This window comes from Onychostruthus taczanowskii, unplaced genomic scaffold (genome assembly GCF_017590055.1).
Source record: "Onychostruthus taczanowskii isolate IOZ18803 unplaced genomic scaffold, ASM1759005v1 scaffold3, whole genome shotgun sequence".
In the NCBI taxonomy this organism is placed as follows: domain Eukaryota; kingdom Metazoa; phylum Chordata; class Aves; order Passeriformes; family Passeridae; genus Onychostruthus; species Onychostruthus taczanowskii.
In genome coordinates, this window is record NW_024500349.1 from 24,543,751 (window position 1) to 24,560,269 (window position 16,519).

General features: G+C 43.4%; 1 protein-coding gene across 5 annotated transcripts; it reads right to left on the reverse strand.

The window, feature by feature from the left end:
• Nucleotides 1–200: 200 nt before the first annotated feature.
• SNAP47 (synaptosome associated protein 47) lies at nt 201–16,512 on the reverse strand. 5 transcript variants are annotated; one of them, XR_005952975.1, is made up of 6 exons: nt 16,472–16,512; nt 8,051–8,603; nt 6,056–6,540; nt 2,724–2,882; nt 359–733; nt 201–314 (listed from the first exon to the last, which is right to left on the reverse strand). XR_005952975.1 is itself a non-coding variant. In XM_041408763.1 (5 exons), exons 2-5 carry the CDS (start codon nt 8,542–8,544, stop codon nt 587–589), a joined length of 1,248 nt encoding a protein of 415 aa, XP_041264697.1. In that variant the 5' UTR covers nt 8,545–8,603; nt 16,472–16,512; the 3' UTR covers nt 445–586. The 5 variants fall into 5 exon arrangements, 2 of the variants coding, with proteins under 2 accessions (XP_041264697.1, XP_041264696.1); XR_005952976.1 differs by lacking the exon at nt 16,472–16,512 and adding an exon at nt 12,472–12,575; XR_005952974.1 differs by lacking the exon at nt 16,472–16,512 and adding an exon at nt 8,892–8,990.
• Between the last annotated feature and the right edge of the window lie 7 nt (nt 16,513–16,519).

The following is a 16,519-nucleotide window of genomic DNA, read 5'->3' on the forward strand; positions in this document are numbered from 1 at the left end:
TGATCCAAGATCCAACCATGATCCAAGATCCAACCCACATCCAAGATCCAACCATCATTCAACATACAAACCTCATCCAAGATCCAACTGATATCCCATATCCAAACATCATCCAAAATCCAAACACTGTCCAAGATCCAACCGTGATCCAAGATCCAACCATGATCCAAGATCCAACCACCATCCAAGATCCAAACCTCATCCAAACCTCATCCAAGATCCAAACCTCATCCAACATCCAACTGCCATCCCAGATCCAAACATCATCCAAAATCCAAACACTGTCCAAGATCCAAACCTCATCCAAGATCCAATCATGATCCAAGATCCAACCGCCATCCAAGATCCAAACGTCGAACCATCATCCAACATCCAAACCTCATCCAAGATCCAACCGCCATTCAAGATCCAAACCTCATCCAAGTCCAGGAATCGTTTCAATCCTCTCAGGAACTCACCCCCAGCAGCGCCATTTTCCAGACCTCCTCCCAAACCCCTCCCAAAGTGTCTGTGGAAAAACCAGTCCTGAAAATCCCGGCTCCCCCACCCTGCTGCTCTTCCCGGCGTTCCCGTTCCCGCCGGGAAGTTACGTCAGCTTCCTCATCCTGCGGTTCTGCCGATCGATGTTGAGCGTGGCGCGATCCACGGCGCTGCCGATGGAATCCAGGGCCTCGTCCTGCCTCTCCAGCTCCGCTTCCGTCTCCAGGGCCAGGCCCTTGAGCTTCCTCAGGATCTGCCAGAGGGGAACACGGAGAGCTCGCGGTTAGGGCTTCGGAAAAATGGGATTATTCGTGGTTTGACATCCCAGAATTTGGGTGGGAAGGGTTGTAAGGATCATCCAGTTCCAATCAGGGACACTTCCCACTGTCCCAGCCTGCTCCAGCCTGGCCTTGGACACTTCCAGGGATCCAGGGGCAGCCACAGCTGCTCTGGGAATTCCATCCCGGCCCCTCGCCACCCTCCCAGGGAATTCCTTCCCAATATCCCATCCATCCCTGCCTTCTGGCAGGATATTTTTCCCCATTAGAAAAAAATTAAATGAAATCAATTAAAATCTAATAAAATCAAAGAAATAAAATGTAAAAGAAGAAATAAAATAAAAAATTAAATAAAATAATAATAATAGCATAAATAAAATAGACTAAAAATAAATTTAAATCAAATAAATACAATTCAAAACTAATAAAGTAAATAAATATATGTAAAAATATATATAAATACATATAAATAAATATAAATGTATATATAAATATATAAATATATTTCTACATATATATAAATAAAGTAAAAAATTAAAACCAATTATAGTTAAAAAACAACACAAATAATATAAAATGAAAATAAAATAAATATAAAAATAAATAAAATTTTTAAATAATTATTTAAAGAACAGAACAACATAAAACATAAATAACATAAATAGAAAACAAAAATAAAAATAAAACAAAAATATAAATGAAATTAAATAAAATGAAACGACATTAAATAACAAATTTTAAAAATAATAAAAATTTAAAAAATGTTTAAAAACAAAATTAAATAAAACCAAAATAAATTCCTGTAAAATACCATCCAATAAAATAGCTGGAAAACTGCAGGCAAATGAATTAGCAAAGAATTCAGAAAAAATAAGAGGTCAGAGGGAAAAAAATTAAAAAGAGGAATTTTTCTCTTTAAGTTCCATGAGACAGTCCTGAAAAATCCATTTAAGGAAAAATATCCAACTGCACTCCTTGAAAAACTGTTTTTCCAGTGAAATCTCAGGAAAAAATTCCTTCATTTCCTGGAATCCACACTGATTTCCTAAATCAAAGTCCTCTATGGGTGTTTAGGGAATATTTTGTGGAATTTTTTGGAATAAGAGGGAAAAATCCCCAAATATCTGTAATCAAATGATTAAAATCAGGAATTTTCATAGCTCACATTCCAATCAATTTTTTTGATCAAAAAATCCAAGCCAAATGAAAAATTACCCAGGAATTTCCATGCCAAACTCGAGGAATATTTCAAATATTCCCACAGGGATCAATTGGCAGGAATATTTGAGAAAGGCAACAAAGAAATGAAGGAATTCAACAATTCCTCCCCTAAAAATTCAATGTTTTTAATGACAGCATGGGTGAGGGATTGAGTCTGTCACCAGTAAATCTGCAATGACACCACAATCCTGTGGGAAATTAATTTATAAACAATCCTGTGGAAAATGAATTTATAACCAATTCTTAAAGCTTGACAGAAGGTTCACACATCTCTACGTAAATTTTGAGACAAGAAATGCTGACTTAGAAATGCCATGGAATAGGACAGACGTTGTTGAGAAACAAATGGAATTAGAAAGAAGTTTTAAAGGATGGTTTTGTAAATAAAACGAGATATTTTTGAGGAATAGAACTATGAAAGATGTATTGCAGTAGGATTTATGAGGGGTAATTCTAGATGATTGGCTTTAAGGCATTTTTAGTATAGTGTTACAAAAGTTGATAGGCCAAGAAACACTTATAGGGTATTTTAATTAGGAAATAATTGGGTTTTGACTGTAATGGTATGAATTATAACATCTGTATTGTCTCACCCTTCACACGAGACTGAAAATGGAATAAAGGTTTCTAAAACACCTCTCAGTTGCCCCAGCTCTGGGTCAGAAAAGAGCTTAATCTGACACAATAGGATGGTTCCAACCTGAACATTCTGGGAATTCTGTGAAATTCCATGCCCATTTTTACCTGTCGGAGCTCCTTGGCTTCCTCCTGGGATACTTTCTGCAGCTGCACCTGCTCCTTGTCCGTCCCTTCGGCGCTTCCCGCCGGCAATCCGGGATTCACCGCGGCTCCCAGGAATCCCGTGGCTGCCAGAGAAATTCCATAGTAAGGAAAAAATCCTGCCTGGAAAGGAGGGAAAGCTTCAGGAATTCCCAGAGAAGCTGGGGAATCCCTGGGAATGTCCAAGGGTAGCTTGGGATAAGGGAATTGCTGCTCGTGCAATCCTTAAGGATCGTTCTGGAATTCTGGGATCAAAGTGGTTGGGCTGTGTTTTGCTCCATGGGAATTTGGGAGGAATCAGGATGCAATTTTTCCCATTAAATTCTGGTTTTCTGGCAATATTCAAAGTGTATTCCTCACAATTTCTCTTTATTTTTCTCCTTTTTTTCAATTTTCTCTTTATTTTTTCTCTTTTATTTTTCTTAATTTCATTTTTTCTCTTTTATTTTTTCTTCATTTTATTTTATTTCATTTGATTTATGTTTTCTTACTTTATCTTTATTTTTATTCCATTTTTTATTTTATTTATGTTATTTTATATTATTTTCTTTTTTAAGTAATTATTTTTAAAATTTCATTTCTCATTTAGGGAGCCTTTGGTAAAGAGGACAGTTTGGCATGTGGGGGGATTCATGGGAATTCTCAGCCATTTTTTTGGATACAATTGGATCAAAGCTGTTCCAAAATTTCCATGCTTACCCCAAAAGAAAACCAGTGGGAAAAAGTGTAAAGCAGCTAAAAAAATTCCAGAAAATAATTATTATTATGTAGTAGTAGTAGCACTGTTGTTATTATTGTTATGGCTATTGTCATATCAATTACAATAACAGCCAATTAATACATAATTAATAATATTTTTAAATAAAAATAGCCAGTAAGCATTAGATAAAAATAATTCCCTAAATTCCTTTTCCACATGGAATGAAGCCAAAATGGACTTTTTTGGGAATTTCTATAAATTTAGGCATAACCTGAAGGCAGGATTGCTGTAAACAAAAGAGCCAGGCGGGATTGTGGCAGTTTAGAGGGAAAATCCAGAATTTTCCCAGAGATTTCCATGCCCTGCAGGGATATTTCTCCCAAAAATCCTTGGATAAATTCTCTATTGCAAAACACAGAGATGGGAACAGAAAAATCTAATTTTTTTTTCCCCTCCTGATTTGAGAAAAAGGAAAAAAATCAGAAAAAAAAATAAGGAAAAATCAGTTTTCCATGGAAAAAATCCAAAGGATCCCACACAGTCCGTGAGTGCCACCTTGTGACAGAATGGGAAGGGTGACAAATCCAAGGAAAACACAAAAAAAACCTGGAAAATCAGGATTTCCATCAGCTCCCCTCTGCTTCCCAAGGTTTTCTAAATTAACCAGGGAAGGAGAACAAAATCCAGCTGGAAAACAACGGGAAAACCCCTGGAAAAGGGCTGGAGATCCAATTATTTCCTGGAATTCCATCAGGAACTGGGAATTTTTTTGGGATTACAGGAAATTCCGGAGGCTAAAATTCACTTCCTTAAAAATCCAGCAGCTTTTCCAAGCTGGAATATTCCTCAAAACCAGGATGTTCCCTTCCCTGCTGGAATTCCAACCAGAAATTGGTGGAATTTATGAATGTATCCCAATTTTCCAGTTGGTTTTGGCACTGGATCTGTCTTTGATTTGCTCCTTTGGGATTAAAAATTAGGAAAAAAAAAAGAATTCAGGGATGTTTGTAGGAATAAATTCCACAGTGCTGAAAATTCCCAAGGTTGAGCTAAAAAAACCCCATCCTGGAATTTCAGGATTAATAGTAGGGAATGTCAATTTTCTTGTTGGGAATTTTCAGGCACCAAAGTTTTCTTAAAATCATTCCAAAATCTCTGGAATTTCCACATCTGGACTTGTCCAATATCAAAATCCTGGGGTTTTAATATGGGAAAATCACATTTATCCCACGTTCTGATTCAAGATTCCTGGATATTTGGGGTAAATATTCATGATTTAAGGGAATTAAAGGTTTAATATAAATATTGGATATGGGATACTGGATATGGGATACAGGATACTGGATATGGAATATTGGATATGGGATGTGGGATATTGGATTTTAATTATTGGATATGGGATATTGGATTCTGGATATTAATTACTGGATATTGAGATATTGGAAACAGGATGTGAGATATTAAATATTGGATATGGGATACTGGCTATGGAATATTGGATATTACCCATTGGATATGGGATACTGGCTATTGGATATTGAATATTGACTACAGGATATGGGACCTTGAATATTAAATACTGGTTATTATTTATTGGATATTAATTATTGGGTATTGGATATTAAATACTTGATATTGGATATGGAATATTGGATCTTAAACACTGGATAGAGAACATTAAAAATTAGGGATTAAATACTGGATATTGGATATGGGATATTGGATATTAAATACTGGGTATTGATTATTGGATATTAATTATTGGGTATTGGATATTAAATACTGGATATTGGATATGGAATATTGGGTATGGGAAACTGAATACTGAATATCAGATGCTGGACATGGGATACTGGATATTGAATATTGGATTATGGGATATTGAACACTGACTACCAGATATGGGATATTGGATATTAAATACTGGGTATTAATTATTGGGGATTGGATATTAAACACTGGATATTGGATATGGAATATTAGATATTAAACACTGGATACAGAACACGGAATATCCATTATTAAATATTGGATACCAGGTATGAAGTATTGTATATTAAATATTGAATACTGGATATGGGACACTGGATATTAAATACTGGGTATTAATTATTGGGGATTGGATATTAAACACTGGATATTGGATATGGAATATTGGATATTAAACATTGGATAGAGAACATGGAATATCCATGATTAAATACTGGATGCCAGATATAAAATATTGGATATGGGATAGGAATATTGAATATCAGATGTTGTACATGGGATATTGGATATTAAATATTGGATATTGAACACTGGCTATTGGATATTGGACACTGACTACTAGATATGGGATATTGGATATTAAATACCGGGTATTAATTATTGGATATTAGTTATTGGGTATTGGATAGCAATTACTGGGTGTTGGTTATTGAATATTGGATATTCCCTTCCAGCTGGGAATTAACTCCAGGAAAAGCAGCAGCAGTGCCAAAGGCTCGGAAGCCACCTCAAGTTTATTCCATGGATTTATCATGGACTCGCTCACCATGGTCTCTGGAATACCGCTTGGAAAAACCTCTGGAGCCTGGAACCCCCTGGCACCCACCTGCCTGCCAGATGGACGTTCCCAAATCCGCCTGAGGGGACTTCCTGGCTCCAGCAAATCCAAGAGCATCCTCCAAAAATTGGATTTTCTTGCTGAACTGCATCTCCAGGATGGGAATGACCTCCGGCATGCGCGCCGCCAGGAGCCGGTAGGAAGTGTCGGGCTTGCCGATGAACCTCTGCCGGATGCTGATCTCGTAGGGAGTGTGCACGCGGATGTCATCCACATCCCGGGATTCGAAGCGGTGCAGGAGCTGGGAATTGCAATCCTTGATTTCCAGGCCGGAGGGAAGCACCGTGAGTTTGCCGGGTTTGGCGTTGGAATCTGTCCTGTGGGTGATGATCACGGGGATTCGCAGCAGGATTCCTTCCTGGTTTTTGGCATCCGGAGCAGCGGGGGTTTCCTTGGGCTTTGCTTCCAGAGGGGTTTTCCAGAGTTTGGTGCTGAAGGGCCACCAGGAAGGAGATTCCAGCTCTGTTAACAGCCTGGAAGAGGGAAGGGAGGGTTGGGAGAGGGAAAAGCTCTGGATGTTCCAGCAGTTCCAAGAAAATCCCCATGGACACGGAAATTCCTTAATCCCTCCTCAAACCCATCCATAATTTCCCAGGATCCAGGCAGTTCAAACCCCACCTTCTCCTCATAATCCACTGGAAAAACTCCCAGAATCCCAGCTGGGAGGGAAGGAATGGAAATGGATTTTTCCAGGCCCCTTTCCACATGTCTGTTCCACAATATTCCCACTCCTGCCCAACCATCACCATTCCCAAGGCCTTTTCCTGCTCTTTTTCCTTTACCCCCCTCAGCCTGACGCCTCTTCCTTTGCACAACACCCAAATTCCCAGAAAAAACACTAAGAATTCCAGCTTGAGACACCAAAATCCAGCAAAAAATTCCCAGAAGTGTCCAGACCCCACCTTTCCAGCAGTGTTGGGGCAGCTCCCTAAGGAAAACATTCCCAGCAAACAGGGAAGGGAACCAGAGCTGGAATTGTTCAGGTTCAGCTCCTGCTCCGAGGACAAGGAAAATATTCCAGGTTTTTTCAAAGGAAAACCAACAATAACCATCCCTAAAATCCCAATTTAATTCTGTTTTCATTCCCTGTTTTAAGTCCATTAAAACCCTGGGATACTCCCAGGAATCCCCTGCTCCTTAAATTCAATAAAACTGGGAAGAGCCCTCTGGAATTCCCTGCTGCAGCTCCCAGATGGGTAATGTTTAGCCACCCTTGAATCCATGGAATTCCAAGTCCCTTCCCACACTCCGAGTCCTTTCCCATTCCTTTCCTCTCCTCGTGCTCCAGAGCTGCATTCCCCTCACTCCTGCTGGAATTTTATCCAGAGGCTTCCAAGATAAGGAAATACTTGGCACAAACATTCCCAGGAGCCCTGGCTGTTCCCACTCCTGACAACTCCTGCTTTTCCCAGGCATTTTCCCAGGAATGGAACATTGGATACATTTTATTCCTAGGGAGCAGGGCACGGGTGGAAGGAGATTGTGGCACTCCTGAATTCCCAGAGCTGAATTCCCAACATTCCCTGAGCTCATGTTGGACTGGAAAGGATCCTAAGGATGATCCCATTCCATGACAGGGAATTCCCACTGTCCCAGGGTGATCCAGCCAGGCCTTGGGCACTGCCAGGGATCCAGGGGCAGCCACAGCTGCTCTGGGAATTCCAGCCCAACCAGGAATTGCCAATATCCCATCCATCCCTGCCCTCTGGCACTGGGAGCCATTCCCTGTGTCCTGTCCCTCCATCCCTTGTCCCCAGTCCCTCTCCAGCTCTCCCGGAGCCCCTCCAGGCCCTGCAAGGGGCTCTTGAGCTTTCCATGGATTTTCCCCTTCTCCAGGGGAACACTCCCAGCTCTCTCAGCCTTCCCTCACTGAGCTGCTCCATCCTTCCAATGAAAAATCCAGTTTCATTTCCCAAAGCCCTTCCCCAGAAATTCCAGGCCCACCAAACCATTCCCAGCTCAGGGAACGTTCCCATTCCGAACCTGTCAGCCACATCCATGTCCCCCTCGATCTTGTGGAGTCCCTTCATGATGTTGTCAAACTGTTCCCCCTGGGAATGCAGCACCTTGGCCGTGTCCTCCAGGCGTTTCTGGGATCCCTCCAACATTCCCGTTAATTCCTTGCCCTTGCTGGATTCCAAGGCCGCCCCCGCTCCGGCCTCCTGGCTGGACACCAGCTGCTCCCTCCAGAAATGCTCCAGGATGTTGAACACCACATTCCTGTTGGGATGCAGGGAGCTGAACCAGTGCTTGGTGCCCTTCTCCAGGATGGTGAGGGAGCTGAATATTAAATGGGAAGATTCCTTCTTGATCTCGCTGATCCCGGAAAGATGGAAATCCACCAGGAGCTCTCCCGTTTTGTCAGCAGTGAATTTGATGGAAAGGGGAGTCAGGGAGAGCTTCCCGGGGATCCATTGTTTGCTGGTGTCCAGGTAGTAGGAGCAAGGCCAGGAATGGATCCGGATGTCCTCGTTCATCAGCTCGCTCTTCCCGGCCTCCTCTCCCAGGGAAACGCTCTCCAACCCAGCGGGAGACACTAAAATCCAAGGGGAAAAAAGCAGGAATCCTGAATAAACACACAGGAATTTACCTGGCTCCTGGCTCTTTTCAGCTGGATATCCAAGGAGTTTGGGAAGCATTTCTAACCACAGGAATATTTGCTCTGGAAATGATCATTAAGCATTTGCTCAATAATTCCATGGCATATTCCCATTCCCAGCTCAACTGAGCTTCCCACAGATCAACACACACTGAGAAAAATCCAGGATAGTCCAAAATTCCAGATTTCCTATGGAAAGTGCTGTCAACATCACTGGCCACGCACCTTCCCAATAATTCCATCCATATCCTGGAATATTCTCATTCCCAGCTCATCCTCAGCTTCCCGTAGATCAACACGCACTGAGGAAAAACCAGGATATCCTAAAATTCCAGATTTCCTCTGGAAAGTGCTGTCAACATCACTGGCCATGCATTTTCTCAATAATTCCATCCATATCCTGGAATATTCCCATTCCCAGCTCATCCTCAGCTTCCCACACACCAGTGGTCACTGAAAAAAAATCTAGGATAGCCCAAAATTCCAGATTTCCTCTGGAAACGCCCATCAACATCACTGGCCACGCACCTTCCCAATAATTCCATCCATATCCTGGAATATTCCCATTCCCAGCTCATCCTCAGCTTCCCACACACCAGTGGTCACTGAAAAAAAATCTAGGATAGCCCAAAATTCCAGATTTCCTCTGGAAACGCCCATCAACATCACTGGCCATGCACCTTCCCAATAATTCCACTCATATTCTGGAATACTCCCATTCCCAGCTCATCCTCAGCTTCCCGTAGATCAACACGCACTGAGGAAAAACCAGGATATCCTAAAATTCCAGATTTCCTCTGGAAAGTGCTGTCAACATCACTGGCCATGCATTTTCTCAATAATTCCATCCATATCCTGGAATATTCCCATTCCTCTTACCGTGGCTTCCCACGGACCAACAGGCACCAAGGAAAATCCCATATATCCCAAAATTCCAGATTTCCTCTGGAAACGCCCATCAACATCACTGGCCATGCACCTTCCCAATAATTCCACTCATATTCTGGAATATTCCCATTCCCAGTTCATCCTCAGCTTCCTGCAGACCAACACGCACTGAGGAAAATCCAGGACAGCCCAAAATTCCAATTTCCTCTGGAAAAGCCCAACAACATCACTGGCCATCCCATGTACCCAATAATTCCATCCATATCCTGGAATACTCCCATTCCCAGTTCAACTGAGCTTCTCACAGATCAACACACACTGAGAAAAATCCAGGATAGTCCAAAATTCCAGATTTCCTCTGGAAAAGCCCAACAACATCACTGGCCATCCCATGTACCCAATAATTCCATCCATATCCTGGAATACTCCCATTCCCAGTTCAACTGAGCTTCCCACAGATCAACAGACACTGAGGAGAATCCAGGATATCCCAAAATTCCAGATTTCCTCTGGAAAAGTCCATCAACATCACTGACCATGCACTGTCCCAATAATCCCATTCATATTCTGGAATATTCCCATTCCCAGCTCATCCTCGGTTTCCCGTAGATCAACAGGCACTGAAGAAAATCCAAGATATCCCAAAATTCCAGCTCATCCCTCTTTATAAACCCCTGCTCACTCCCCTTCCCCTCTGGCATCTCAAAATCCAGGCACGTTAAGCACATTTCAGGAATTCCCCAGGAATTGTCAATATTCTCCAGAAACTGCCAATATTCCTCACAAATTCCCAGCATTCTACACAAATTCCCAGTATTCCCCAGGAAATCCCAGTATTCCTCATGAATTCCCAGCATTCTCCAAGAAATCCCAGCATTCCCTGAGAAATCCCAGTATTGTCTGCAAATTCCCAGTATTCCCTCCAGGAAATCCCAATATTCTCCAGGAATTGTCAGTATTCTCCAACAATTCCCAATATTCTCCAGGAATTCCCAGGCATTCCTTCTGACCAAACAATCCCAACTTTGGAATGGGCAATTCCGTCCCTGGAATGGTTTCTCTCCACCCTTCCAGAAGTTTCTTGGAGACAAGGGTTGGAATTTTCCTGGAGTATCTTCCTCATGGCAGTGGTTTCCAGCACCGAGGCCTGCTTCCATCCCATAATTAATTTGGGAATGTTGATGACATCACTGGGATTTCATCGCTCCATGATCCATCATCTTCTCCAAGGCTTTGGTATTCCATGGGATCACAGATTAATTCCAGAAGCTCTGGAATTCTGCTATGCCATTAATGAGATTCCTGCTAATTACCCTCCTTAATTCCACCCCAATCCGATCTCTCCAAGAAAAATTGAGGAATTCTCAGGAAAACAAAAAATTCCCTCTTCAGGAATGCTGAATTCCTGATCCCACCCTGAGATCTCCCAGCATTTTCAGGCTGCTGCATCATTAATTCCTTAAAAAGTCCAGTTCCAGACATTTTTAATTATTATTTTTAATAAATAAATTTAATCATTTAGATTATTTTCTTAACTAAATACACTCAAAATTCCAATATAATTAAGATGAAGATTAGTCCATGCTATAGCCCAAAAAAATCCTTTATTTGGTTTCCATCCCTTATTTCCATGGATTTTTAATAACTCTTTTTTCATTATTAATTTTAGAAATGAAATAGTAAAAAAAAATCAGCCATAAATTGACAAAAAAATTGGAATTTAAAGTGAAAATTCTACGCCTCTTTTGATCCAATAAATCCATAACCCCAGAGAATATTGTGGGAAAAGAGGGAGCAAAATTCCAGGAAAATCTGATTTCAAGGAGTGGTTAGAGTCCAGTTTTCAGCAAAATTCCAAAGGAAAATACAACCAACGCTGTTCCCAACATGAAAATTCCTTAAATAAAATCAAGGATTTATATAAAATAAGTTCTTCCTGAGTCTTTTCCCAAGTTCCTTATCTGGATTTGTATCCATGGAATTCTCAGGGAGGAATTTTCTCCCTCAGGGTTTTTTTCCAAAGTTTTCACCAAGGAAAAAATTTCTAAAGGAAAATTCAGCTGAGGCTGTTCCCAAAATGAAAATTCCTTAAAAGACCAAGGATTTATATCTAATTATAAATTAAAAGAAGCTCTTCTTAATCCTCATCCCAAGTTTCTTACCTGGATTTGTATCCATGGAGTTCTCAGGGAGGAATTTTTTCCCAAGTTTTTACCAAGGAAAAAATTTCTAAAGGAAAATTCAACTGAGGCTGTTCCCAAAATTAAAATTCCTTTAAAAAAAACCAAGGATTTATACCTAATTATAAATTCAAAGAGGCTCTTCCTGAGCCTTATCCCAATTTTCTTACCTGGATTTGAATCCATTAAATTCTCCAGGAGCATTTTTTCCCCTCAGGGAGGAATTTTTTCCCTCAGGGTTTTTTCCTCTTCCAAGTTTTGAAAAAAAAAAATTGAAACTAAAGGAAAACACAACAGAGGCTGCTCCCAAAAATGAAAATTCCTTTAAAAAACTAAGGATTTATACCTAATTATAAATTCAAAGAGGCTCTTCCTGAGCCTTATCCCAATTTTCTTACCTGGATTTGAATCCATGAAATTCTCCAGGAGCATTTTTTCCCCTCAGGGAGGAATTTTTTCCCTTACGTTTTTTTTTCTCTTCCAAGTTTTGAAAAAAAAACCTTGAAACTAAAGGAAAACACAACAGAGGCTGCTCCCAAAAATGAAAATTCCTTTAAAAATCCAGGATTTGTACTGAATCAACAGAGGCTGCTCCCAAAAATGAAAATTCCTTTAAAAATCCAGGATTTGTATTGAAGGAATGAATCCAAGGTCTGGAAGGGCAGCAGAGGCAGAGCCGTGACTTCCCGAGGTTTTTATACCTGGATTTGTCTCTGGTCTCGTGATCCCTGACTCACCTGGCAGCTCCAAGCTTTACTCAGCTCCTTGCTGGGCCTGAGGGCAAATTTTCCAAGGAAAAATCCAGTTGGGAATTAAATCCTTTTTTTATTCCAAGGAAAAATCCAGTCGGGAATTAAATCCTTTTTTTTTTTTAAAGGAAAAACCCAGCTGGATATGAAATTGGGGGGTTTTTTTTTTTCCCCAAGTTAAAATCCAGATGGGAATTAAATCCTTTTTTCTTCCCCCAAGAAAAAATCCAGTTGGGAATAAAACCTTTTTTTTTTTTTCCCCCCCCCAAGGAAAAACCCAGTTTGGAATGAAATCCTTTTTTATTCCACAGAAAAATTCAATTGGGAATTAAATCCTATTTTTCTTTTCCAAGGAAAAATCCAGTTGGGAATTAAATCCTTTTTTTTTTTTAAGGAAAAACCCAGCTGGATATGAAATTGGTGGGTTTTTTTTTTTCCCCAAGTTAAAATCCAGATGGGAATTAAATCCTTTTTTCTTCCCCCAAGAAAAAATCCAGTTGGGAATAAAACATTTTTTTCTTTTTTTTCCCCCAAGGAAAAACCCAGTTTGGAATGAAATCCTTTTTTATTCCAAGGAAAAATCCAGTAGGGAATGAAATCCTTTTTTATTCCACAGAAAAATTCAATTGCGAATTAAATCCTATTTTTCTTTTCCAAGGAAAAATCCAGTAGGGAATGAAATCCTTTTTTATTCCACAGAAAAATTCAATTGGGAATTAAATCCTATTTTTCTTTTCCAAGGAAAAATCCAGTTGGGAATGAAATCCTTTTTTATTCCAAGGAAAAATCCAGTTAGGAATGGAATCCTTTTTTTTCCTTTTTCCCCAATATAATGGTATTGTCACCAGCAACAGATTCTTCTCTCTTCAAGAAGAAATTTAAATTTCCAATTAAAAGACAAAAGGATTTTTTTTCCCCAACATTAAAGAAAAGAAATGGTCAGAATTGTTGGAAAACCAACGGGCAGAATCTTCCTGGATTTCAGGATGAGAATCATGGAATGGTTTGGGAAGGGATCTCAAGGATCAGCCAGTTCCAGCTGCCATGGGAACACCTTCCACTATCCCAAATTTTCCACAAGAAATTCCATTTCATCCCAAAATGTTCCCTCACCATTTGTTCCCAGATCAGATCTGGACTCTTCCATTATCCACGCTCTTTTTTTTAAAGAAATAATTGGATTTTTGGCCACATCTGCCCCAAAATCCTGGAATTCCATGCACAGCAAGGCCTGGATCAGCAGCAGGGAAATGAGGATTTAACATCTGGCAGCTGATCCATGGAAAAAATGGGATTGGTGGAAAAATAAAACAAAAAAAAAATCAAATTGCTTCTGAATTCTGTGTACATTCGGGAAAAGGTTCGAAAACTTGGGAATGTCACAGGTTTACAAACTTGGGAATGGCACAGGTTTACAAACTTGGGAATGTCACAATCCTTCATCCAGGAGACACCTGAGGGATTCCACAAGAAATCCCTTCAGCTTCTTCCCAAAATGTTCCCTCACCATTTGTTCCCAGATCAGATCTGGACTCTTCCACTATCCACACTCTTTTTTAAGGAAATAATTGGATTTTTGGCCACATCTGCCCCAAAATCCTGGAATTCCATGCACAGCAAGGCCTGGATCAGCAGCAGGGAGATGAGGATTTAACATCCAGCAGTGTCACGGGGATTTTGCAGGAATTCTTTCCCTGAACATCATCCAGGGGCTGCTTCCATAAAAAGGAGCTGATTCACCTTTGGTGAGTTCACCCAATTAACCAGGAGCATTACTAATTAGTTAATTAGGGGGAGGAGCTGGCACCATCCCTGGGTGATGTTCCCATCAACATTTCATTCCCAGGTTTTTTGGGAATGATGGCCAGAGCATTCCTGCACTTTTTATTGTTTGTTTTCTCTCCTCCTGCACTGCTGAGAATTCCACAGGTTTTATTCCCAGAATTAAATCTGGGAAACGCTGAGATTAAAACTCCTGGGAGCCACACTCAATAAATGAGTTTATCAATCCCATCCAGTCTCTCTTCATCTTTTTTAATTAAGACTCAATTCCAGGACTGATAAATCCACAAATTCCAAATTTAGGATTCTCCAAGCTGTGAAGTATCCGGGCCTGACCTCATTCCTTCATTCCCAAGCCTCACCTCTGTTTCCTCACCCCCAAGCTGGAATTTCTCCCTCCTGCCAAGGACTTCCATCCCTTCCTCTTCCTTTTTCCCAGGATTTTCCTCCTCCTCACCCCAAGGGAACAGAGAATTCCGATGGTTTGGGCTGGGAGGGACCTTAAGGGTGATCCCACTCCATGGATCCTCCCCTATCCCAGCCGGATCCAAGCTGACCTCACACACTTCCATGAAGGAATATTCCCAATATCCAACCAAAATCTCCCTCTCCTCCTGTCCCTGTTCCCTGGCAGCACAGCCCAACCCCAAAAATTCCCCCTGCGCTCCTTTCCTCTGGGATGAACACTCCCAGCTCCCTCAGGATTCCCCAGCACAACTCTGGGATCCAGGAATTTCCTGGATTTCCGCAATCCCCTCTCCAAACCCCGCTTCCAGCCTTCCCTCGGTGCCGGCCCAGCCCGGGATCCGCCTCACGGAGCCCCCAGCCCCAGCCGAGCCCTCCCGGAGCCGACCCCGCTCCCGCTCCCGGTTCCGGTTCCCGGTTCGGACCCGCCCCGGCCCCGGGCGGAGCTGCCAGGCCCCGGTTCTCAACCCCCCGGGCCCGGTCCGAGAGCACAGCGACCGTGGATCGGAGCCCCCCCGAACCCAAATTTGTGACCCCTCCGCCCCATTTCCATCCCCAGCCCCTCCCGTCCCATCCAGACTCCCCCGCTCCCGGTCCGAGAGCACAGCGACCGTGGATCGGAGCCCCCCCGAACCCAAATTTGTGACCCCTCCGCCCCATTTCCATCCCCAGCCCCTCCCGTCCCATCCAGACTCCCCCGCTCCCGGTCCGAGACCACCGCGGCCATGGGCTGAGCACCCCCCCAAGCCCAAATTTGTGACCCCTCAGCCCCATTTTTAACCCCAAGCTCCATCCCCAGCCCCTCCCGCCCCATTTCGAGTCCCTGTAGCCCCATCCAGACCAGAGCACACCGACCATGGATCGGAGCCCCCCAGACCCCAATTTGTGACCCCCTCAGCCCCATTTCCATCCCCAGCCCCTCCCGCCCCATCCAGACTCCCCCGCTCCCGGTCCGAGACCACCGCGGCCATGGGCTGAGCACCCCCCCAAGCCCAAATTTGTGACCCCTCAGCCCCATTTTTAACCCCAAGCTCCACCTCCTGCCCCATTTCGAGTCCCTCCGGATCCCCCGGTCCCGGTCCGAGAGCACACCGACCATGGATCGGAGGCCCCCCGAACCCAAATTTGTGACCCCTCCGCCCCATTTCCATCCCCAGCCCCTCCCGCCCCATCCAGACTCCCCCGCTCCCGGTCCGAGACCACCGCGGCCATGGGCTGAGCACCCCCCCAAGCCCAAATTTGTGACCCCTCAGCTTTCAACCCCTCCCAGCCCCATCCAGAACCCCCGGTCCGACACCACCGCGGCCAGGGATCGGAGCCCCCTCCCCAATCCCCAATTTGTGACCCCCCAGCCCCATTTCAGCCCCAAGCTCCACCTCGAGCTCCTCCCACCTCACTTCGAGTCTTCCCGGGCCCGCTCCGAGACCACACCGACCACAGATCGGAGTCCCCGCAAGCTTCAATTTGTGACCCCCCAACCCCATTTTCGAGCCCCAAACTCCACCTCCAGCCCCTCCCGCCCCACTTGGAACCCCTCCCGCGCCATTTCGGGTCCCTTCAGCCCCATCCGGACCTCCCTGTCCTGGTCCAAAACCACCGCGGCCATGGATCGGAGCCTCTCATTCCCCGTCCGGAGCCCACCCAAGCCCCAGTTTGTGACCCCCCCAGCCCCATTTCCAAGGCCAAGCTCCCCCTCCAGCCCCTCGGGCCCCATTTCGAGCTCCCCCGGCTCCCCACGCACCTCCCTCAGTGCGGCACCGACCCCGCTCCGCGCCTGCGCCCTCCGCGC